At 34.4% G+C, this 26,248-nt stretch overlaps 1 protein-coding gene and 2 long non-coding RNA genes across 9 annotated transcripts; 1 reads left to right on the forward strand and 2 right to left on the reverse strand.

Moving 5' to 3' along the window:
* Positions 1 to 1,498: 1,498 nt before the first annotated feature.
* Positions 1,499 to 4,558, reverse strand: LOC113703545 (uncharacterized). Of its 7 annotated transcripts, none has more exons than XR_011820060.1 (4): positions 4,153 to 4,439; positions 3,636 to 3,871; positions 2,675 to 2,748; positions 1,612 to 1,890 (listed from the first exon to the last, which is right to left on the reverse strand). It is a non-coding gene; the product is annotated as an uncharacterized lncRNA (long non-coding RNA). The 7 variants fall into 7 exon arrangements; XR_003451478.2 differs by having other exon boundaries at positions 1,612 to 1,955; positions 4,153 to 4,438; XR_011820059.1 differs by having other exon boundaries at positions 1,499 to 1,890; positions 2,675 to 3,871; positions 4,153 to 4,444.
* A 6,615-nt stretch (positions 4,559 to 11,173) lies between these two features.
* LOC113702874 (protein FLOWERING LOCUS T 1-like) lies at positions 11,174 to 16,037 on the reverse strand. Its single transcript, XM_027224031.2, has 4 exons — positions 15,768 to 16,037; positions 15,130 to 15,191; positions 12,675 to 12,715; positions 11,174 to 11,437 (listed from the first exon to the last, which is right to left on the reverse strand). The coding sequence occupies exons 1-4, from the start codon at positions 15,963 to 15,965 to the stop codon at positions 11,214 to 11,216; spliced, it is 525 nt and encodes a 174-aa protein (XP_027079832.1). The 5' UTR covers positions 15,966 to 16,037; the 3' UTR covers positions 11,174 to 11,213.
* A 5,929-nt stretch (positions 16,038 to 21,966) lies between these two features.
* Positions 21,967 to 25,253, forward strand: LOC140013111 (uncharacterized). The gene is made up of 4 exons (XR_011820182.1): positions 21,967 to 22,161; positions 23,043 to 23,245; positions 23,326 to 23,460; positions 25,018 to 25,253. It is a non-coding gene; the product is annotated as an uncharacterized lncRNA (long non-coding RNA).
* The last annotated feature ends 995 nt before the right edge of the window (positions 25,254 to 26,248 follow it).

Below are 26,248 nucleotides of genomic sequence, written 5' to 3' on the forward strand. Positions count from 1 at the left end.
ACCCTAACCAACAAACACGCTACAAGAGTTTGTTTAATTTAGATCATACGTTTCCCTAACATGAAACCAATCACGCTAGTCGTCACTGGTGTTAATGAATTGAACAATTACGGATTCAATCACTTAATCTGATAGTAGATTATTAGGTTAATCCGAATATCGGGCCCTTGACATTCAAATAACATAATAATCATAAAAAATTAAATCAGAAAACGTACAAATACCAATAAATAAAAGAAATAAGTAAAATAATTCGATCTCACAGATATTTGGAACCGCGTCTTTAAATTAACCCTTGACTAGAAAAGAAACTTAGTTGCGCATGGCCAATTGAAGCAATTCACACCATTTTTCCAAAGCCAGCGGCATAAGTCTTTGACAAGAGAAATACTAGAGAAAACAAAAGACTCCAAGGAAGAGCCCTGCGGCTCCCCTCTTCGTATCCTTCATGCGGGATCCGGCTTCTCTTTTGTTATATGGCCTTGCCGACCAAATCTTCACCGAATCCCCTCCCTGCCAAATCCCTATTTTCTAGGAACTAGGAGGGGAACACCGCGCGATGCGCGGTGTAATTTTCAAGTTTGCCCAAAAACGTTCAATTATTCAAACTGGGATATTCAATATAAAAAGTTACATGAAGGTGCAACCAAATGTTTGTGATTATTTTTTATAATTTTATTATGCAATGAAGAGAGCCACAATTTCAGTCTAGTTGCTAAATGACAGTCATTTTTGGTATGCTGACTAATTGGACAGCAATGGCAATGTCATTAGTTTGAAAATAATATAACACTGTGTAATGCTGCCTTATATTTTTTATGTACACCAAAATCTGTGACTTTGTAGCTCAAAAAAAAAAAGAGAGAGCAGTGTAGTATTGCAGCAAGGCTTAGCCTTATTTTTAGACTCTGATACAACCAATCCACTATTTTCGTAATTGCATCAAATTAACCCAAAGACTGAAAGAAAGACCCATTACTTTGTAGTACAATAACCAAAATGGCTTCATTAGCTTGTAACTTCAAGAAATCTACGGAAAGCAAAAGAATTGTGCTCACATATCAACCGTAGTGAGATAAACTGCATTTGACCAAAAACGGAGGAGGATTACCTAATGCAGGTGTATCTTCTCAATACATCAATAGCATAGGGGATGGTCAACTACTCAATACACAAAAAAAAAAAGAAAAAAGGAAGTTTCACAGGCCTCGATGCAATTCTACCCTTGATCATTTGATGCATGTCAACAACCAGAATCCCGAAAAAGGAAAGACAAGTACATGAGATAATGTAAAAGCCTGCATTTATGAAACTTACGACCAGTAGACTGCATTCCAGAGGTTCTCATTACACATCAAAGCTGTTCCAGCTCAAAAAGGAATATAAGAAAAAGAAGAAAAAAGAAATGCACAGTGTGCATCAAGCCTTTTCCTTGTTATTAGAATCATACACTTCAAAATAACCGAAAGACCGAAAAATGCATTACTCTGTAGTACAATAACTAAAAAGGTTTTCATTAGCATATAACTTCAAGAAATCTAATGAAAAGAAACTGTGTTTACATATCAACCTTAGTGGGATAAATTGCATTTGATCAAAAAAGGAGGAGGATTATTAATATAGGCCATACTTCTATCCTCTCAATACATCAGTAGCAAAAGGGATGGTCAAACTCTTGGCACAAAATAACTCATCCAGTTACACAAGATTTTAAACCAAATAAAAATATTATGATAACACCATCCGCGTGAGATATAATGCATCAAGAGCTGACATACATATACAGCAGGTAATGCAAAGATCAGATAGCTACAGTTAGTGCAAAATCTAGTATCCAGGGTCATACGCTTCAAGGCTTTGATCTTGATAAAGCTTCAAGGGTGGCCGATTCTGCTTCCCACATAAATAAACACGTAGTTTTGTTAATCAAATGGCAGAGGCATTCTTGAGTGGTACTGCAAAAATCCACTTCGTATAGTTAAATATTAGTAACAATTACCATATTCTCCAAAAATATATCATAGATTTTTTTCTTTTATCATTGTCACTTCCATTTTAATCTAACTTTTTTCACTTACAGGAACATCATCATTAGCGCCTATCTATGCAATTACCTATATGGCAGACAAGTTTTTTCCATATAATTATCCCTGAAGGCAAAAGTATGGGGCAAAGGATTTTGTACAATTCATAGGTCGGGGCATACTGCACCAGTGTGGCCAAAGAATAAACGAACAATCTTCAATTACAATATAAAACATGCAATAACTACAAATGAACAATTTTCCATTACATTATTATATACACAATATACACACTGTTGTAAAAAAAATTCCATTCATAGAGATGGTTACATTAAACCGAAAGGTGAAAGAAAAAAGGTTAGAATCAGCACCTTAAAAGTAGTAGAAGGCCATCATTTGCTTTATTATATGCCGATAATTTTAATACCTAATTCCATCATGAAGAGCCAGGTAGCCATCTAATTTAACGCCAAATAAGGACACAAAGAAATGGTTTGCAAGCTAAATAGCAGAAAAGATAATTAACAGAAACTTAATCATTTTCTCATAATTAACAGAAACATAATCAACAAAGACATCTACTAATTATTAGTATACAAGCACATCTATTTGACTAAGATATTTTTTTAAATAAAGTGTAAACAGCTTACTTGTCTAAAGCTGAACTATGCTAAAAGGCCAAAGCTTGGGCTTAGACTGACTGGTACTAAACGAAGCATTACCCCTATAAAATTCAACCCAAAAGTTAACAAAAATAAACAGGAGCAAAAATAAATTGTTCATATGCAAAATGGAAACAAGTAGCAAAAAAGAAGGCTGTAAAATGTTACACAAAGATAATCACCAAGTTTTTAGCCAAAGACATTGTGCTAAGATTTAAACAACCCATGAATCCAAAACTATATGGTCAAAGAAGGAAAAGAGATCTAGGGATTTTTTCTTCTAAATAATAGGTTTTTTGGTAAACATACACCTTTCATAACAGCATTTGTGGCCAAAGTGTTATCTACCAACCAATCTAACAAATTTTGCCACTTTAACCTCCTTTCCCACAATTAGTTGAAAATTATTCAAAACCATAATTAAAAACTTCAAACTAAAGTCATCAAAAGATGAAATAAGTTCAATTCCATTGGAAATTGACAATGGCGGAGACATGAAAAAGAAACAAAGAAAATTGACAATTTAAGTTATTTCGAAAATCCCAAGCAACAACTAAACAAGAGCTGGGAAATTTGAGCATATAACATCTCGAGTGATAACCAATGCAATCTTGATTTTGAGCTCCAAGACTCCAAATGATCAAGTAGTATAGTACAGCATAAACTGAAAAGCATGAAACTTTTGCACTAAAAACCAAAGCCAACAGATGAGATAACTTATTTATGGCTTGGTTCCTAAGCTTAAATGACACCACAAATACAGCAATAATAAAAAATCAACTTTAATGTGCTCAAACTTCAAAGCTTGCGACGTCTGTGCAATCACTCAGTTGAAATTTTAGCTCAAAACACTATACAACGGAAAAGGAATAAGCAAAAGCACAAAAACACATAAAATCCGACATTTTAAAAGCAAAAAAAAATAATCCATGGAATTAATGTTTGGAACCTTTTTTACGGCATGCAGTGCAGCTCCATGACCACTGACGCCAGCGCCAATAATGATGAGATCGTAATCAAAGGATTTGGGAGGGCTTCCATTATCATCCGAAGATGCAGAAACCTTCGTTGGACTCGCCTGCGCTTTTCTCGGAAAAATTAGCCTCTTTGCTCGAATAAACTGGCCGCGCTTCAGCTGCGAGGGAACTGAAAACCCAGAGATTTCTAATATTTCACCTGCAAGATCTAAGCAGAAGAAAATAAAAAACATACTACGGGTAGGAAAGCAGATTTCTAATATTTCACCTACAAACTCAAAAGCATACTCAACAAGAAAATAAAAAACAGCAGATCTCTGGGTTTATAAATACTTCTGACTTTCGCTGCTTTTGGATGAAGATTTTACTACAGCTTTCTTTGTCTGCTCTGGGTTATTAATCGAAAGATTAACAAATCTTAGCAGGAAAAATGTCTTTCTTTCTTGAATAAAGGAAACTGTAAAACTTTGGGGAAATATTGGAGCTTACCAATTAAGATGATTTCTGTGTCTCATGCGTTTAGTAGCTTCATATCCAGACCAATTCTAACAAGGGAAAAAAATCAGTTAGAATCATATAATTGAAAAAAAAGGAAAGAGAAGAAAGGAAAAAGGGGGGAGGGGGGAAACGGGAAGGAAAAACAGAGAAAAAAGGACCAAATAAAAACAACAAAAAGGAACAAAGGAACAAAGAAAAGAAAAGAAAAGAAAAATGGAAGGGGAGAGGAGAGGAGCTCTGGAGAGCAACGAAGCGGCGGACATGAATGAGGGGAAAGAAAACAAGGGAAGCCCTAAAACAAAATTTTTGGCACGCGAGTCCCGCGTGATTGACGACCAAATTCCAGCCAATAAAACCCAGCCACGTCAGCAAAACAATCACCACCCTTAACAATCCCATTCGCGCTTTTACTATATAGGTTGATAAGTTAACTAATGAATGAATGGTTTCCTATTATCACTCAATCTCTTTCTCACTAATCGGAAATAATGTCCAAAACAAATAGGGAAGTTCCAGTACCTATAAAACTCGAAATTTGACTTGGATTGGAAAACTGCCTAATATCAATCCCGACTTTCTGGTCTTGAATGTAGGTCCCGAACGTACCACCATCAAATTAACAGAAAAATTGCCATTTTTAATCACGTTTTGCTCCTTTTCCTACAATTAACACCAAATACCAAATATAAGTAGAATCCGACAGTTAAAACAATATTTGCCTAAAATCAAGGGAAGAATAATTATAAATTTAGCAACAAATTATGACCTATCAAAAGGCTAGATCTCTAGGAGTTAATGATCAATCAGAGTGAAACCCTTCAAATTCTTGGCTTGATTTTCACTTGTTGATTATATTATTTGTTTTTAATATTGCTTTCTTAATTTTGTTAGTAAATTCCTCTTGATTTCTTCCAGTTCATTCCATTGATTCAACTTAGAAGAAAAAAAAAATAAAAGTTTCACTATTACCTGAACTCCGCTGCTATAGTTTTGAGAATTCAATAAATAATTTTTGACACTTATGGCAAGTGATCAATAGTCCTTGTCATTCTTTGCTTAATGTACCACCACTTGATTATTTATGCTTGTGGTTTTTTGGCATAACTTGAATAGCAAAATTGTGCACTCCAGAAACGTAGAATCTCAAGCCAATCCAAATACACACACAACAAATTCGTCTGTACGCATGTACAGATCAGGAAAGAAAAAGAAAATCAAGACAACTACCGTACTACTAAAATCATACAAATTTCTTCTAATCACTCGACTATAAGACGGCATACAAATTAACTTTTCCAATTAAAGTTAAACTATGTCGACCATCGTCAACTTTAGTGTTCTTGCGTACCCATTGCATACATAGTACCGGCTAAAATAGATAATTTATATTACTATATAGTAGCAATTCCCCATGCCAAATGGAGATTAGCCCACTATATGCACCAAGATGCAATACAATGGTATAATTTCTCACTATTAATGAAGATCTATGTAAGTCCATGACCTTAAAACATCATCATACAGTAAAATCCTTTTTTTTTTGGTCCACACCATGTAGTACTAACCAAGGGTAGTATGATACATGTCTCCATGTGTGCACTTTCGTACTAATATTTGACGAGTAACATATAACAGTAAATGTATAGATGGCATTGCCCTTTATCTTCTTCTGCCTCTAGTACCACTCTGCCTCTGGCAATTGTAGTAAACTGCTGCAACAGGCAAACCTAGATTGTAAAGTTCAGCAAAGTCCCTATTGTTGAAGTTCTGGCGCGGCCTCGGTGCATACTGTCTGCTGCCCAAGCTGTTGGAAAAGCACGAAAATTATGCAGTGGATCCCAGTCGATGGCCGTGGAGTCTCGTAGCACACAATTTCTTGGCCTACAATCATCACCAAAATGCAAGTTATTTCTTCAATGCATACAGTACTGGCAAAATTATGGCTCACCCGTCTTTGTTTCTTCTTCTAGTTTTTTATGAGTAACAATTTTTATTTGATATCATTTTGATTTGGTAATAAGTTTTCACAATATTGGTGCCCGTAAACGCTAAAACATTGAAGCCACCAGACATTTACTTGGACAGGAAAATGACCTATTTGATCCAAGCCTCAAGTGGGAGCAGCATTCCTGAGCAACTATTCACGCAACCAATTTCTCAACCCATGATGCAACTTATTAACTAAATAAAGTACTAGCACAATTCTTCAGGATCATCGTCTTTTGTTGGTTGAATAGTGCTGAAGGTGAGGAATCATAGGCGTCATCAGACCCTCGTCAAATGATAGCATTCGAACATTTTATATTCAAATACTAATGACATTTCTTTAGGAATTAATATGATTCACATATTGATTGACTAAGATATCCTTTTGCTAAGTACATTTCAAGAAAAGGAACGAACTGCAGTTTTAGTTGTCAATGTTTGGCTTCTATGCCAATCTGATTCATAATATTATTATCAAAATAATTTTGATACTCAAAATTTCTTATTTTTGTCTAATTAAGACAACTAACCAGATATTAGCAATGGCTAACAGTGGAAATCAAATAAGCTTTAGTTAAAAAGAACTTTGGCTTTTCATTGTTGGTCTCTTATTTGAGAATTTAGACCAATATGGTCTCCTAGATCTCAAATAAATAAGAATTTAAGATTAGATAACACATGAATTGAATTCTATATATGATAAATATGTTTCATAACCCCTAACAAACTATAAGGTGGAAAGGCTAGTTATGTGTTATTTTGGTCATATGCACAATCTAGTAGATAAAACTCAAGAATATATTTTTCTTTTAACACGCAAATACTTGTCATACTCTTGGTATAAAAAAAAAAACATTAAAGCTGGTCTTTTCGTATGAGAAGGAGTACTCTTTTATAGTTTTGATTTTTCTTATTTGAATAAATTCTCTTCTAAAATTTCTTAAAGAGAGATTCTTATATCCTAAGATTTCCTAGTGAAAGTTTCTTCTCTTTTAAATTGTTCTAGTAAAAGTTTTATTCTCTTCTGTGTTTTTTCTTGTGAGGGATTTTTAGATTTTTATCTTTGTGAAATTTGAGATTTTGTAGATCTAGAATCTAGTTTTTCAGATTTACAATTTCTCCATTATTATCATATCCAAATTTCTCTTTGAATTTGAACTAGTTTTAAATAGATCCGATTGCCAGCAGACATACACTGATGTATTAGGTTACAGTGATTCATCTAGATGGAAGATATATAGGAGTATCAACTTTATCTTTATTTTTATTGTTTTCTTAGATCTGTTATAACTATTGATTTCAGATCTATATGTATGCATGTTATGTTTGTTTGATGTATTTTCTGTCATTAGTGCATATTTGTTTGAATGAAATAATTTTTTCTATAAAAAAATAATAAAAAGTACTTACAAAATTCCTAAAAGCCGTTCATATCAGCACAATAAGATCCTTATAACTTAGAAGCCACCTTGTAAAGTGCTCAAGTGAGCACACTATACACGCAGTTTCAAGATGAAATTTGAAATTGAATCATCAGGCATGTGCATCAAAAAAAAAAAATCATCAGGCATGGAATTTGTGATTCAGCCTTGATAATAATTGGAATACTCTGTGAAGGAGTTCCTTCTCCACAATTATTGAAGATATTTGAATTACTAATCATGAGAACATGAATTAGAAATTTTCAATTTTCAAGGCAATATAAATCCGGAAAACCTCATGATTAATTCATTACAAAATTAAGACAATTCAGTAAATCAGCAAGAAATTTATAACTAACAGCAAAAACAATCTAAATTTCTATCTTTGTCCACTTTGTGAAAGGCGAAAGAAGAAATTTATTCTACATTAAAGCCATTCAAGAAAACTTTGTCTACTCTCTTGCACACCTTGAAATATAGAGGAGAAAATAACCTGTTTTATCCCTCACATTTCGTAAAAATATTTTTTTCATCTCTCACATTTAAAACGAAGCAAATTGGTCCTTCACATTTAAAAACCCAAACTTTTACATTCTAGAAATAAACTCTCAGTTGTGAATCAAACCATCTAACAACCCGATTACAAATTTTGGGGATGGAATTGATAAATCACTTGCAAAAACATATTTCCAACAAATAAATTAAAACAATTAAAAAATCTTAATTAAAACCCATTTGCTTCTTCAAAAGAACGAAATAGTGCTAAACCTCTCAAGCACTAAACCCTTAGTGCAACAAAACCTTGCATTGGGAGATAAGCAACTGGTCATGAAGCGTTGGAGTTCCAATGCCAACATCCGGCATTTTTCCCCCACAAAATTCCTTCAAAGCTCTATGCTTGACAAACAATCCAGAACTAGATATCAGACCAGTATAGTACTGCTCCCTTAGACATATTCCTCAGTTTTGTTGCACTAAAGGTTTAGTGCTTGAGAGCTTTAGCACTATTTCGTTCTTTTGAAGAAACAAATGAGTTTTAATTAAGATTTTTTAATTGCTTTAATTTATTTGTTGGAAATATGTGTTTGCGAGTAATCTATCAATTTTACTCCCAAAATTTGTAATCGGGTTGTTAGATGATTTGATTCACAACTGAGAGTTTATTTCTAAGATGTAAAAGTTTGGATTTTTAAATGTGGAGAACCAATTTGCTTCGTTTTAAATGTGAGGGACGAAAAGAATATTTTTACGAAATGTGAGGGGTGAAACAGGTCATTTTCCCAATATAGAATCCTAGTCGGGGCCCTAGGTTCCTAATATACCCTTTTTCTACTAGACCTACAAAAAATGAAGTATAAACAAAAAAATGTTAAGATCAAGTATAAACATTTTGTCACACAGCTATGTGATTTAGAGGATCTATGTATATTCGTCCTTCACTAAAGCTATCTCATTAATAAATTCCACTCGTATGACAATTCAAATCAAATTCTTTTAAATCAATGAGTTAATTATTATCCAAACATCACAATAAAGTAAAATGTAGTTCAACTCATAAATATTAAGGCCAGATGCTGATGGCTAATTAAGTTGCAAAGAGAAGTATTGCAAAACTGCTAGTCAAGAGATCCAAGAAAAATCATGACCAAGAAATGTTTATTTCCTTGAAGGATAAATTAAACATTAAAATTATAGCATCCTAAGCCACTCATATAGCAGCCTCAAAAAGTTAAAAGACGAAGACTTGCTTGCCTCAGCCACTCATAACAGTAGCCTCAAAAAAAAAAATCACAATGACAAATTAAATAAAATAAAATTTTAAGTTACCATAGCCACTAGAATTTGGCTCAATCCGTAGTGGACAAATAGGGACCATAGAATGGCTTAGCAGTTTTGACATTTGGAATGAAAAAAAAGAGTGGTTTTAGAGGTTGTGATTCTATGACGGAATATTTTTGCAGAAGCTGAGAAAGAAAGAAGGGTCTCATTCTTGAATATTCATACAACAATGACGACAACCACAACCACAACATGGGCTACATTTCTTTGTTCCCATAATATCATCCCCTCATATTACAAAGAATTTATAATCAGCAATAGGACTGTAAATGAATCTAAGTAATTTGAAAACTGTAGTGTTCAAATTTATTTGATTATTTTGATAAATTTTAAATTTATTTAAATTTGATTTGTTTATATCTCAAATCGAGTTAGAACCGACTTTTATCAAGTTAAACCTAAGTCGAGTTTGAGTAGTTTGAATTTTTTACATATAAATTTTACTTCTATATTAATTGAGCTGGACTTAAAAGTTTATTAAACACAAATTACTATTCAAACTTGTTCATCTTTCAACCTTAACCAACAATTGTATTTATAGCTTAGATGTGACAAAACTAACTGTCTAATATCTGTCATTATTTCTAGATTTTGTGCATATATATCCATCCCTTACTTGGTTTAGGCTATCTAGCGTGATTTTACAGAAACGTCGGCAGTTTCCTCAAATCTAAAACATTAGAAGGTACCAATTCAAATTTGTGTAGAAGTCTTTGTTTTCAAGATCACAATTTCGTCTAGCCCACCAAACTCTTAACGCCGCTCAGCATTTTTACCTTTAATTCAAGACTCGGCAGGCTGTGTCTAATCCACTAGCGGATCTACTCTTTAGCCAGTGGAGGCATGTGCCTCCGCCGGGCTCCACATGCCTCTACTGGCCTAAGAAAAACCCATGATAGCAATCCAATAGGATAATAGGCATGAAATAGGGAATACCGTTTCATCAAATCTTTTTGTAGTAGTGACTGTAATAAACTTAGATTATAAAATTAGAATTCTCTTTTTCTTCTAATGCTTTATATTTTATTTATGATTGGCATGTTTTATTCATAAACTAAGATGATAATATGCCAATAAACAATAAAACATAAAGTATAGAATAAGAAGAAAAAAAAAAGATATGATGTATTATTATTAGCATGAATAAATGAAACAAAAATTAAAAGAAAAGGAAGAAGAAAAAGAAGTTTAATTATAATTCTTATTGCCCAATTAATACTATTTCATTTTAATTTGTATTTCAATTCATGCTAAAAACCCTTAATATCACTATTTAAAAATTACGAAATAAAATGATTCAAAATCAAAACATTGGGGACCAAAAGTGCAAAGGCAAAATGATTGACTAACAGCAATTTAATCTTGACCATCAGTCATTGTTTCATTTCTGTTAATTGTCCTAAATTTACCTGTAATCACAAACTTCGGAGACCTGACTTATTTTGGTCGGACTGTTGGGGACCAATTTGGCACATAGGCCAAATATTGGGGATCAATTGTGGCCAAACATTAGGGACAAAAACTGTAATTTTCATAAATTCTTCCAACAAATCTTTATCTTGCACACTAGTCCCTTAGTTTTTTTGCGTCTTCAAGTTTCACTTCTAATAATCCCCCAATTTAGTACTTGAGTATTACAAATAGCATATGTAGTACTAGCTAAAATATATAATCTAAATTATATGGTATCCATTGCCCCTACATAGTAAGAGATTACCCCATCTTTTATCACTATTAATATGATTCTAAGACCACCAACTAATACTAATCAACAGTAGTAGGACGCAATTATTTTTTCATGTGCCCTTATGTCCTTCTGCCGCCACTGCCACTCTGCCTCTGGCAATTGAAGTAAACTGCTGCAACAGGCAAGCCTAGATTGTACAGCTCAGCAAAGTCCCTGGTGCTGAAATTCTGGCGCCACCCTGGTGCATAGACTATCTGCCGCCCAAGCTGCCGGAAAAGTACAAAAATTAAGCGGTGGATTCCCACAGATGGCCGTGGACTCTCATAGCACACAATTTCCCGGCCTACAGTCATCACCAAAATACAGTTATTTCGTCAATGCACACAAGACTGGCAAAATTATGGCATACCCGTTGTTCTTTTTATTCTAGTTTTTGATGACTGCCAATATTTATTTGATATCATTTTCATTTAGTACATGGTAACATTGTCATAGCATTGGCGCTTGTAGACACTAAAAATTGAAGCCCTCAGACATTAATTTAGGCATGGAAAATGCCCTTTCCATCCAAGCCTCTAGTGGAAGCAGCATGCCAAGGAACTTATTCACGCATCCAAGTTTCACAATCCACATTGCAACTTATTGACTAAATAACATTCTAGTAGAACTCTTCAGATCCTCGTCTCCTGTTAGTTGAATAGTATAGGAGGTGAGGATTTATGGGTTTGATCAGTCCCTAATTAAGTCACAGCATTCTAAAAATTTGTTTCATATACTAATAATATTTTCTTGGATGATGATTCGCATGTATCTTGAGTCTCTTGACTAAGACATCCTTTCACTAACTACATTTAACATAAAGGGAGAAATATAGTTTTAGACTCCAATGTTTGATTCGTGTGTTAAATTAATCAATAATATTTTGACTGAAAAATATGAACATTGCACTTATAATCCTCACAAATTGAATTACAACCCAATTTAGATGAGTCGTCAAATGATTACATCTGATTAATATTGCAAGTAACCTATATTATGATGAAAACAACAGCCTTTTTTTTTTTGTCTAAGACGATAGATCCTACATTTATTCTATACCATGGGAGAGAGAGAACCTAAAGAAACCCTCAGAGAAATCGAACGAGATTGAATCACCTACCGGTTCAGACGAGTGAACTCGTCTAATAGTTACTTGAAGTGACCTGCCACATTTGTCACCTCCTACCCCACCAAGTGTCAAGGTTTTGGTAGTGATGAAAACAACAATCCACATATAGTGAGAAAAATATTTATTTCGTTTCAAGGTCACGAGCCCCGATCTTGGCAGCGTCAGCACCTTAAGGTTGACCCCGACCAATTGGGCTAAACCAGTTGGTTAACTTTATCAAATTTGGACTTTATTGTTTTTCTCTATATTCGTGCATTTTGGTCTTACCACTAGTAAGCATGCGCAGATCAGGTGAATCACTATTTCATCTGCCAAAGCATCTTCGACATGAAATCAAGGTTGCAGAGACACTCACCAAGATGAGAGAAATAATAAGAAATATACGCTAAATTTAACAAATAGAAACACTCACCAAATAATGGACCTGTGGTGGCTGGAATGTCTGTGACCAACCTGTGAATGGTTTGCCAACATCATAACTAAATGAACCATGAAATCAAGAATGATGACTATGCATGCATGCTCACCTTACATAGGCTAAGTCTTAATCCATGATCTTTTCAAGAAGAAATTTGAAGAACTAATCATGGGAACATAAATTAGCAATGTTCTAATTTCAGGATAATATGATACTGGAAAGCCTCATGATTAATTCATTCTAAATGCCAATTCAATAAGCCCGCAAGAGATTTATAACTAAAAGCAAAGATACTCAAAGTTTCTATCTTTGTCCACTTTCGGAAAGGTGGAAAGAGAAATATATTCTACATTAAAGCACTTTGAGGAATCTTTGTGCACTCGCATCTCCACCTTGGAAAATAGATACCTAGTCTGGGCTCTAAAGTACTATACTTTTAGCTTCATGTGGATTAAGTGAATTGAAGTGCTTCTAAAAAATTTTATTGTAATGGTATATGTGACAAACTTTTATTATAGATGGTTAGATGTTTTTAGGAGTGTTTTTTAGAGTGTTTTTGAGAATGTCTTTTGAAATATTTTTAGAATTAAAATTTTTTGATATTTTTTAAAAATTGATCACCACTCACCACCACCGGTTGCCGCCGCCACCTCTTTCCTCCCTCCCTCCTCCTCTCTTCTATTCCTTCCTTCCCTTTCCTCTTCCTCCACCCTCTTCATCCTCCCTTCTCCTCTCCTATAATCCCTCCGATCCTTTCCCTCATGATCTGGTTGTGAGCCACAATTGCCCAAGAACAAATTTGGTTGGACCTATGATTAGACCTGATCACAACAGATCAGGAGGGAAGGGAGGGGAAGGGGTTGCGGGGGAGGGATCGGAGGGAAAGGGGAAGAAGAGGGAGGAGGAAGGACGGGGAGGGAAAGGAAGAGAGAGGATAGAGGAGAGGGAGGGACTGTGGTCGTGGAGGTGGAGGTGGAGGTGGAGGAGGAGTGGAGAGGTGGCGATGGTGATGGGTTATGGTGCGTGGTGCATGGTGCATGGTGCATGGAAAAGAAATGTGGTAAAATTTATTTTTTAATTTTTTTGTTAAGTTGTATTTGAGATTGTGTGCGTTTTAAAATTGTTACTATAGATCCAAAAATAAAAGCAGTTTTTTTTTTTAAAAAAAATGGCAATCCATATGGAATTGTTCTACTAGACCTACAAATATGAAGCTATAACAATTTAAATGAAATTCTTTTGAATCATTGAGTTGATTTTTGTCCAAGCATCACAATAAAGTAATAATTAGCTGGACGAAGGAATATGAAAGCTGGATTGAAAATTGTTAGTCAAGAGAACCAAGAATAATCATGACCAAGAAATGTTTATTTCCCTGAAGGAAAAATCATCCGTTAAAACAACAGCAGCCTATGCTTGCATAGATTTCAAATAAAAATTTTAAAAACAAAAACTTGCTTGCCTTAAAGAAGGGTCTCGTTCACGAATATTCATATAGCGACAACGATGGCAACATGGGCTACAGTTCTTTGTTCCCATAATGTATACGATCCCCAACGATACCGACATCATGCTGTGATTTTAAAATTCATGGTCAATCTTTCAGCAGTATTTGGACTTCAATTTGACTAGATCACGTACCTACTATCTGTCATTATATGTATATTTTGGGCATATCTAACCCTTTTGTTTCTTTTGGTCATATATATATATATATATATGGAAATTCACAAATATGGTTTAGACTTTAGCCCAACCAAATTCTCTTGTCTCTGCTCACCATTTTTCAATCGAAATTTTCAAGATTGTGTCATATCCACTAATCGTGCCCCCACTAGCCAAAGAAAGTCGATAGTTTTAGGTATGGAAATTCAAATGAAAGATTCAATTCTATCAACTAATTTGTAAATGTGCCCTTGCTGACTAGGGGAATATCTTCATTTAAGTATTGAGTTTAGAAAAACATTTATTTTTATCACCGTTAAATTGTAAATTATGAACTTACGCATGCACCTATAAGTAATTAAAAGGTTGCAAGGAATTACAAAGTTTCTTGCGTCCTATTATGTTATGTACCAAAACATATATTGCTACGGAAATAACGTCTTTCTAATATTTAATTACTACCTAATAAACTAAATTTATTGCTCACTGTCTAACAAACTAAAACAATTTTCTATCATTGGTGCTAACTAAAATACTGTCACATAATTCATCCTAAACCCCTACTCCATTTTTTCACTCTTTCTTCTTCTTTTTTTGCCTTTGAGTTGCAATGCAATAGTATACTAGAAAGTAGAAATAGTTTTGATCGGAAATATTTTGATGTTTCTAAACACCCAAGATTACAAATCCTAGCTAGTAGCCCATCTCGAGCTGCATGAACAAGTGGCGCATGTACAAGACGTATATGTAAAGACAGAGATACAGAAGCCATGTGAGTACAAACCAGTAGAGATATTCCCTAAGGTTTGGATCACTCGGACTTGGAGCATCAGGGTCCACCATCACCTTCATAAACAACAATCAAAAACGTTGTCAAACATGTCTTCATGACGAAAGAATAAAACGCAAAAAGGAACACCTTCCACCTGAACTATTGATTCCTAGCTTAGCCAGGCTGGATTACTCGTTCAAGCAACAAATAGAACCAGACCAAAGAAAAAAGAAAAATATTACACTCCTAGGACTTTCATTGATTAATTCCAAAGAGGAAGAAACTATATATGTTCCAATTCTACATGATGGGATAGTAAAAATAGGAAGGTTTTCTGACGAATTTTCAATCTTTCTTACCTCGCAATCCAGTACCCTTATGCATGAAGACAATCAATTCAATCCAGTATATATGATGTTGTTAATGGAATGATGGCATATATGACGAATTTTCAATCTTTGTTACCTCGTAATCCTGTGCCCTTATGCATGAAAACAATCAATGCAATCGAGTATATATGATGTTGTGAACGGAATCATCGAACACTACTATGGATCTCATCCCGGAACGAAACTTTGGAATGGAATAATGGCTCGTGGAAACTGACCAAAATAAGCATTAATAGTGAAGATAATGATCATTTTACTTACCAAAGTATAGAAGGTACGAAAATCGTCACCTCCTATCTCAACCCTAGGCTGACTCTCAACCTGGGAGGCTCTGAGTTCACTGCCACTAATCACTACTCTGCCACCGTAGATCACTCTAAGGCTTATGGACCTTGTGAAGGGGTCCAAAACGTCCCCGATCACACGTCCAACCTCTAGAGGGTCTCCACCACTAGGCATAGTCTCTGTTAGACCGCCCAAAAAAGAGGGGCCAAATCCTGCAACTTGCTACTAGTTATGAGGAGGGAAGTGAACTAGCTAGTGAAGGGGTGAAGTGTTATGGATGTGCTGAAGGTCTTTCATTATTTGTAGCGTTTCACGACTAGTTGGTTCCAGGTATCAATGGCCCTTTTCTTCATAAGAATCTTAACTTTTTCACGTTTTCCAAGAATTTTCATTTGTTTTTTGTCGTTTAGGTTAGTGTTAGTTGATATGGTTTAAGAAATGAACATCCCAAGAGTGTCATGTGGGATTTTTTCAAGATCCAATGTCAGATACCTAAAGATAACTGTAAAATATAAAATGCATGCTGTTCTCCAAAATCTTTGGAAATGGACAACTACGGACGAAATTTATCACCAAAATAATTATTTTGCACCAAGTGCAGATCAATATCTCACATGCACGTCTGTGAAAAGATACTGCCTTTCTTAATACTTATTCTCTTACGCCGGTAGGACTAGGTATTAGGCTCCTTTCCATTACACCCCAATAAAATTGAGTGCTAAAATATTCTCAAAAAAAATATTACTTTTTAGTATGTTGATCTAGAGATTAAAAGAAAAGTAATAACACAATTGGATGACTTAAATTTTTTTTTTACTAATTTAAATATAAATAAATGGATAGATTAGTGGAGAGAAATCCAGTGAAGAGGATTCTAACTTGTAGGACTGGTTTAGGCTACTAAGCTGTTCAAGTGAAGTTGCTATTGCTGTCCAGCCAAATATTGAACTTCTAGGGTTTCAAATGAAGGGAGGAGGAGGAAAGAGAAAGTGAAAGAGAAAGAAAAACAACTTAAAAAGAAAAGCGGAGAAAACAAAACATTGAAGATGACGCATTAGGTTAACAAATTTTTTACATTTGATCACAGAAACTACAGGAATGGGAAGCTAAAAAAATGATCAAGAGCGCAAGGGACAAATTCGACAATTGCGATAAGTTGATAGGGAAGAATGATGTAGGTCAAAGTTGAAGCGAAATAAATAGGGAAAATCACTCATTTTTTCAACTCAATTATTGTTTCTCTCTTTTTATACTAATTGGTTGTAGGGAAGAAATAGAGAGCACAAATGCGAAAGAATTTTAAAAAAATGGTTTACCAAGCAAATCAGCACACTAAAAAGTGGTGCAAAACAGATTACTGATGATCAAAACATAATGGAGCTTCTTAATTGTTGGCTCTTCCTATGGCCATTTATAAACCATTAAAATACTAGATTGGTAGGGAGAATATTGAAATCCTTCTCCCATTTTTCCTCCTCCATCCAACTCTCCACTTGCACTAAAAGTAAGAATATAGATAAAAACAAAGTTGGAGCCCCCACCCCCGGGGGGTCTCTAAGACATTGGAAGTATACAGGGGAGAGGGCAACTGGTTTAGCAGAATTCCTTAGATATACCATAATCAGGTTTTGTAAATTATGTGCGATTCCATAATATAATGAATATAATATCTTCAACTCGTAGAAAATTCAAGTGTGTTTTTGTCCTTGTATGGGTTCTTCAAGTCCAATCTCTTAGTAGCTTCAAAAGTATTTTTATCACTTTCTCTCATCAAGAAAGTGCTTCTTTTTAATGATTCTACTTTCCATATTCGTATCCAGAAGGAGAAGAAAGGATAGAAAAATATACTTTCGAAATGAAAAGGATATTTATGGGCATCAATCAGGGAACTTCTGCCGGGTTTCGGTCCACTTGATTGTGATCTTTTATTATAACTGCACTATGGTCCCTGAACTTCTTGAGAAAATCCATTTTCGCTCCTAAACTTGTTGAAGTTGTTGAACTTAGTCACTATCATATTGCATTTAGATATACATGCTTTCCTAAAGAATGTATATTGTGCTTACATGACTATGAACCAGAACTTTACATATACTAATCAAGTAAAGATTACTTTATAAAATTTAATTTGCTTACACGAAATATGTCAAAGCCATTCAAAAGGAAGAAGAATTGCATCCTATCAAGTGCAACCAGTCCTATAGGTCATAATACGGATAAAAGGTATATTTTGAATATGTTTTTCTCAATGATGTAATTTACGTTTTCTCTTTCGGTCGCAAACATCAAATTTTTTTCCCCTTATCTTATAGAAGGAATATGTCATGGCCAGTTCATTTTGAAATGGATGCCTCAATCTCATATATTTGCAGAAATTCCTTCAAGTGTTAAAAAGTTGCCCTGAGCTTTAAGCCTACAAAAAGGTTGATTGCTTTAAGTACACAGAAAAATTGATCGGAGATGGATTGAACAATTAATGAAAGTTGCATATTATATCCTTTCAAATGACTGTTGAATTGACCATAGCTCAAGACAAGACAAATAACCACTAGAATATTTTGTACGAGCCATTTTCCTTCCACAGACATAACGAATCATTGAGTGAATATTAGAATTGAGTTGACCACCAATTGTATGATCGTATTTGATTTTGGAAAGTAACAATTCTAACACTTTCCAATTAATTCGGTATTATTCCTAGTCACTATCATATCGTGGAGCAGAAACGAACCAAAAACTATACATGCTGAGGATTAAAACCACTTAAAAGTTCAAAAGCTAACGTTCCCAGCCAAGTGTGAAAAGTTAAAAACATCTTTCTTGAGATATTTCACATGTCAACTTAAAGAGTTTCCTGTATTAAATTGAAAACGTCATTGTTTCTTTCTTAAAGTATAGAACTTGGTACATCATGTTGCAATGAATTCTGAATATCATTCTCTAAAGTTATACTAGGTAGAAACATCATTCCTGCTTAGCCGACTAAGTATCTGAACCAACTGATGATGTCCAAAGTGATCAGAATGTTTGAATTCCAATGACCATCATAAAGCATCAAGGCGCGAAAATATCTCGTAAATTTTAGATTCCGGAGTTCTTCAAATTCATGCTTCCTAATGATGAAAATCCAATCCGTTTGGATTTCTCTATTTTTTTAAAATAAATTTTTCAAATACAATACTATAGTAATACACAAACAAAAAGCAACTCAAAAAAATATTTAAACAAAACTTTTCATATACACTATTATAGTATTAGTTTTTAAAAAATACACCCAAAAATAATTAATCCAAATGGAGCAGCCTTGGAAATTTTGTCACAGCACTACTATTTCAATGCTAAAACTTCTTATCATCATAAGTTGTTAATTTAGCCTAATAGACTTCCTTGCTAATGGTGATAGATTGTACTATTTTCATCACTTTGTTGTCCACATTGAATATCAGAACTATGTCAAAAATCTATCTCCACTTTCTCCCCATTTTAACCAGAACACAAACTTTGTTCCACTTTATGACCTATGTGCATTTGAATAATCTCATTCTTTTTTGCTAAAGCATCTTGGATTGGGGAAATTAGACCATATTATCACAAATCAAATTAAATTTCTCTATTATTACCCATCACTGGTATATTTGAGCATCAAACAAAGATGCAGTTTTATAATTGCATTTATACTACAATTGTTTTCATGTAATTTTTTAGTAGCATAAAATTCAATGACCAAGGGCTTCTTTAGACAAACTTAGGGTTTCACATTTTCATCTTTAGAGGAGAGATTCCATCTTTTTGCTCTCACGCGAAGAAGGGGTAAAGACGAATCGCACCAAGACTAAATGCCATGCAAAACATATCTTCTCATGCTGGCCAAACCATTACATTGACAGAAAGGGATGCCATGGATTTATATTGATGAGAACGGATGACTAAGAAACAAGCTCCACCTCATTATGCAATTCACACATTAGTCCTCACTTTTATAAGTGAAGAATTTTATAGCCTGTAATATTAGTCCAATCTAAACCTAACCTATAATTTTTTCAAAAAAAAAACTTAAAAAGAAAAAAATTATTAAAAAAGAAAACTTTCATTCTTTGATTAGTTTGTGATGCACAAGATCTTTCCTCCCTGTCTACGTCAAATTCTTTAACAATTACGTCAATAGATATATGGATAAAAAAAAAAGACGTGCTTATTATAATCTAACATTGTCACATCTACAAAGCAAAATAAAGTGAATAAAGGCCAGAAGCAAGTGGACCTTTCACATGAAAGAATTCTCCACTTCCCTTTTTGAATAAGAGTTTTATAACCACTCATATGTGTGGTTCTTTCTTTCTGAATATAAACGAACTAGGTTTTTGATACAATCATGCACCTTCTTTTTTCACATTTATGAGCATAATCTTCCAAGGTCTTGGAAATAAAATGAAAAATCCTATTTGGAATTTCATTACCTTTGTATTTATTTAATATTTTGGGAATGAACCTGACGGGTTTCAAACATGCACACAAGTTCGATTCTAAACATTCCCGTTTATCTGCAAGTACACAAGCTGTAATTATAGTTTAAGGAGTATAAGGATCGATCCCACAAGGAGCTCTAATCAACTATTAGGTACTTACTTTATTATTTAGACAAATATAGGTTAAAGCAATAAAAAGATAAATAATTCAACTAAATTGGAAATATAATAAATAACTTGTAGATGAAGACTTTAGAGGAAAATTTATCAAATACCAAGGATTTAGGGTATAGATTCCACTAATGATCAAGAATACTAAAGAATGGATCAACCTATTGCCATTTGATAAATGTATATTTTGTAAATATTTTGAATGGATTGTGGTTGAAGTGGGTTTAAAATGATTATGAGAATGGTAATTTAGTTGATTAGGTGATAACTAGTTAATGTAGTAAGCAAAGTATAGAAAATTATGCGAAATAGGGCAGACTTAGTTGTTAAATTTGTTGTGACAAGAATACAAGATAAATGGTAAAAGATAGAGGGAACTCAACCAGATATCAAGCAAGATACTCACCAAAAAGTTTTCAAAAGCATGGGTATTGAGAGGTATACGGTGCTGATTAACGAAAGTCAAGCCGAATGCCGAGTCGGATTCTTGAGCGAGAAACTTCTTCAAGCTGTGCAACTTGCAACCAACTTTTAACTCTCTTTCCTGTGACAACTAGGACATTTTGATAGCTGCTTTTTGGGCCTAAAACATCAACTTTTCATCACCTTTTTACAACTCTATGTCATCTCAACGTCAAATTGTGCCAAGAAAGGATGAATCAAAGCTTTTGGAAGAAGCTTCTTGAACAAGAGTCTTGAACTTTTCTTGAGACATCTAGAAGAATAGGAAAGAAAGAAATAGTTTTTAGACTAGAATTTACTCTCTTTCTCTCTCTCTCTCTTTATATCTCTCTCTAGAAAAGGATTCTTAGAACCACTATTGATGAGCTATTGATATAATCTTAGCATTTTGAAAATAAAAGAGAAATTAGAGCTTGAAGATCTTTATTCCTCAGCTAGAATAAGCATTTTCTTCTCACTTTCTCTTAATTTCATTAGATTTATGTTGATATTCACCAAATATCTAAGATTTATTTGTTTATTCCTCATGTCTAGCTAATATATTTCACGGATGATGCCTTGTGTTTCTTGATCTTGGGTTGAATGAGTGGATGAATGTTACCTTTTGTACTTTCTACTTCATCTAAGCTTGTTTGAACATTTGTCATGCTTAATTGATCACTATTTACAAATCATTTTAGTTATTGTTTATCAATCAAAAATTGGTAGATGATGATGGAATTGGCATACACTACAACAAAAATGACTTTTCCTGACGTGCCTATAAGGACACTTTCTGGTTTGTGTCATTATAGCAATCCTATCATGACACTTATTATCAACTCAATAATATATACTTTAATTTTTTTTATTTTATCTAATATAAAAATAATAATGTGCCTTTAGACTACCTATCATGACATTTAAGAAAATGTAAGATGTATAAAAAAAAAAGACACAAAGCGATAGCGTTTGATTTTGGCGGAAACTCCAAAGTTTCATTTTGGCGGCCAAAAGACTTAGTCAAAATTTTCTTCTTCAAGGCAAAAAAAGTGGCGGACTCTTGTCTAATTGTCTTTTACCGTGCAGAAGCAAAACAAAGCTTTTATAAGTGTTGAACTCTCTCACAAATCACCTCTACCTCACTTTCACTCAGACGCCCACTCTCACCTCTACTTCCACAGTTCCACCTCACTACTGCAATCTCAATCTCTCCGACGATTGAAGACCAGTGAAGTACCATGGCTCTCTGGCATGAAGACCAAGTAATTCTCCAAGTGTCTGCAGCAAAGGTTAGTTCTTTCCCTCTCCTCTTTCTCTCTAAAATAATTTGCAAATATTTTGGCCCTAAGCTTGTTTCTTTTTTTTTTTGAAAATTTCTACCTGCATTCTTGTCGAATCTGCATTTAGGGTGTAATTTTATGGTTATTTACATGATTAATCTTTTCATCCCTAGAAATTTTATTGCCCTAATTTTTAACTTAGGGGAAAAAATTGTTAAAAATTTTTGCCTTGTCATCATGAATCCCCTAGATTAATTGCATCATCTGCCTCTTGGCCTGCTTGGGAAGCACTTGCTACTTCCCAACCATTTTTTGCACAAAACCCAACTAGGGCTGGACTTGGCAGGGTGAGAGTTGAACAAAAATTGACCAGCGGTTGGAAACTTTTGGTTGTTGTCGTTGGTAGTGTAAAATGTTGACCATACTTTCTGCTTCTTTCCCTCATTAGACAAACCTACTCAACAAACTTAGAAAACATTAAATTAGATGTGTTTTGCCACTAGTTTTTGGGGTTGATTTAGTTTATCTAGCAAGCTAATTGGAGCTTTTGTATGGGTACGCAGAATTGGAACAGATGGGATGTTATGTGCTTGATCTGACCCTATTTTTTTCCCTCAAATTCAATCTGATTGAGTAGGCTGGGTATGTATCATATGGAGGGGTTGTTCATGACTTGAAATCTCCTTTGGTTATTCTTTTTCAAACTTGGGAGTTGATGTTGTGTAGTTTGAGATGTATAATTTTAGGACTAGCTTAAAATTATAATCACACTTACAACTTATAATTCAGACTTCGGAGCTTTCTTTTGCATCTTCTGTAATGGGACATAATCTGTCTTGTTTTTTAATGAATTGTTGTTATTCGTACCTGACATGGTTGGAAAATTCAAGAAAAATGCTGAACAAGCTGAAAAGCGCTCAGCTGAGATGGAAATTCAAGTCCAAACTTAATAGCAACTTATGCAAAGGCTGGAGAACTGACAAGCTGAAATGCAAAACCAACAAATTGAAATGCAAGACCTTCTTAAGGCTTTGAAAGTTGAATTGCAGTCTAAGAAGTAGGGCAATGAGAGTATATCTGGCAATGATAAATGGTAAACTATCTTTCTCATACAAGCATTTGATTTAGCCTCGCTTTTGTCTTTACTAAAATTTGGGGAAACTATTTTTGCAGGCTTTGTATCAAGAAACTTTAGCAATGAATGCCTCTCCAAACAATTTTACCTTAAAGAAAGGAAATGGAGACTCTGCACAGGAACAAAAGCACAGCTTCTTTTGAGCACTAATGCAGAACTTCCCTCCTTTGGAGGTAAAAATTTTAAGACATTCCTTTTAGTATAGTTCAAATTTTTCGCGAAAGCAACGGATGCAATGCACATTTTGCTGTCCATGATTGCAATTTGATGTACTGAAAAGTTATTAGGTAATATATGGTTTCACCATAAATACGAAAATAACCTAGTATAGGTTTTTTATTGAGTGATCTCTCTTATGTTTCCATTTTCTATATTCCCTGATTCACGAGGAAGCCAAGAAAAGATAAAACAAACTCCTAATTCATGTGGAAAACATTAATACCAAAAAGAAACTAAATTCTTGATCTACTAGGTAATTACATTAAGTATTTAAAAGGCCCTGGTCAAGGATAGGACAGCAATACATCATTAAGTTTTCCAGTCTATGTACCGGAAGGGCTGCTTTAAGTCTTCTCTAAAGGTAAATCTTGGCTCGTGATATTTCTTGAAACTGAAAAATATGTGTTTTAATTTTGTGGGGTTTTGGTATAAGCTGATCAAAGAACGGTCTTTAGTCTTTGTGAGGAAGATTAAGGATGTTGCATGGCCTTTTCTGGATTTTAAGGATGGAAGTTGAGTACTAAAATGGGTTGATTTTGTACTCTGTTTTATGAATTAAAGAGGTTGCTTCTGCTTTGCAGATGCATTTTTGGTAGTAATCATGTCGGTGGTTAGTGGTTGTACAGTAAATTGAGGACTAGTAGTCAGTTTTGTTTGATTCAATTGGGCCTACAGATGATGTTCATTAGTGCTTTCCATGTATTTGTTGTGAAAGGGTTGTGAAAATTGTAAATGTTCCAAGAACCATTTCTTGTTATGTTCTTTCTTTTTTTAGTTTTCTTTTTTTTGGGGGGGGGGGGTGGGGAAGAGGAGGGTCAGGGGGCAGGAGATTGGGTTTATTGGACTTTGTGGTTGGTATAAGAGGATGAGTGGTGTGATTATGGTTGTTGGCAAGTATGAGGTGGTAACTATTAGATGAAATTAAAGCTTCTAGGTGGGAAACGTTATGATCTTTTCTCTAACTAATATTTAAGAAGTAAATGCAACTAAAGCTTCATGATCCGCTACTGCTGCACATTTATGTATTGGCTTTATGGGCATTGAGTTGCTAATACTTATTCTGAAAGCTTTTAACTTTACGCATTGATCTGTCCCGTAATTGCCGATATGAAATGCATGTAACTAGTTTTGTTAGCAGTTGACTTTATGTTACTGAGTGCATACAAGGTTTAGTTTTTCATTGATAGCAGATTGATCTTAAGTGTGAGTGGGTTGCAAAATTTCCCCCTGGAAGTGATTATTTCGTGGAATACAGAAAATTTGAACAAATTTAAATCCTTAGAATGGTTCCTAACTTTGAATCAAACAAAAGGACATGGCTCGTGGCCTAACCCAGAGTAGTGGAAAAGGGGTTCATGTCTTTACATCGTGGCTCTTAGGTCTCATCATGAATGGTTTCGCCTCTAGAATCATGGCAATTTAATTTGATCTTTGGCAAATACATTGTGGCTTTTCTGGAAAGCTCTTGTTAGTATGATGATCTAATGATCCCCCACAAACTTTGTGCATAGGTGGAACCAGCTGAAGATTGATGGGGACTTCGTGGTTATGACTGAAAGCTCTCATTTCATTGGAAAGTTTGGAAGCTACTGTTAGTTCTTTCAACTTGTTAGGGATGAGAATCTTTTAGTTTGTGCACAAGAGAGTATTTCAAGTTTGTGTACATGAGAATGTTTTAATACTTGTTTGGGATTTTAGTACTTGCTATGTTTGTACTTGTTACCGACTTTTAATTCAATGAATTATATTTGAGTATCGACTTCTTCTTTTAAATTGCTATATGCATTCTGCTCTTTGGGATAATTTTACAAGTCTCTTGGGATTCTGGTTGATGGAATGTACAGCAAGGAGGACTAATTGCAGGTTGCTTCCATATAAAAAAAAACAGGGAAAAAACTCCTAGCAATTAAAAGTGTCAGCATAGCTTAGCTTCGAAAAACACTAATGACAAATGGGCATGTCATCCAAAGCAGTGTAAATTCACATGGCTACGTGTCCTTAAAGCCATATATTAAGACAACTCAAGATGCCTTCATAAATTGGATATCCTACTGATCCGTTACTGATGTTCTAATGCTATACTGACACTTTCGATTATCACAAAAAAAAGTTTTTGTTGGCAGAGGGAATGCTATAGCAGCATGGTTTTCCTGACACATTTGAATGCTGCTAAAGATTTGAGGCTATCCCCACATTGGAATGGACAACACTCGCCCTAGGTGTGAGGATAGATAAAGTGTCAGGTTAGATTATCTATATTGATACCTTTAAATGCCGTTAAAGGCCATTTTTGTTGTAGTGATAGATGGAACTTAGGATCTTAGCACACAAAAGTAGTGTTGAGACTAAGTAAGCATTAGTACATTCTTCAATTTAATGGCACCATGTTGGGATCCAAGTGTCCATAAGCAGCCCAATATCGCAACTAAACTCTAATACCACTTGTTAGGATCCAAGTACGGAACAAACAACTATTAAGACATCAAGTACACAATAATTTAGTGACAAACAAACCATAAGTATGAAAGATAAATGACACATAATATTTAACGTGATTTGGTTCTATCATTGAGCCTACGTCCACGGAGAGAAACGTGTTCTTTATTATGAGAGGAAAATCTTATACAAAAATATAATTTGAACCCAAATCCTACTCTTATATACCAATCTCTCATCTCCCAAGAACTCTCTCGCATCCCCATATATAAGGCTACATGTTGCCCTTGTCTGTTCTTTGTGTGT

Source organism: Coffea arabica, chromosome 8e (genome assembly GCF_036785885.1).
Source record: "Coffea arabica cultivar ET-39 chromosome 8e, Coffea Arabica ET-39 HiFi, whole genome shotgun sequence".
Taxonomy (NCBI): Eukaryota; Viridiplantae; Streptophyta; class Magnoliopsida; order Gentianales; family Rubiaceae; genus Coffea; species Coffea arabica.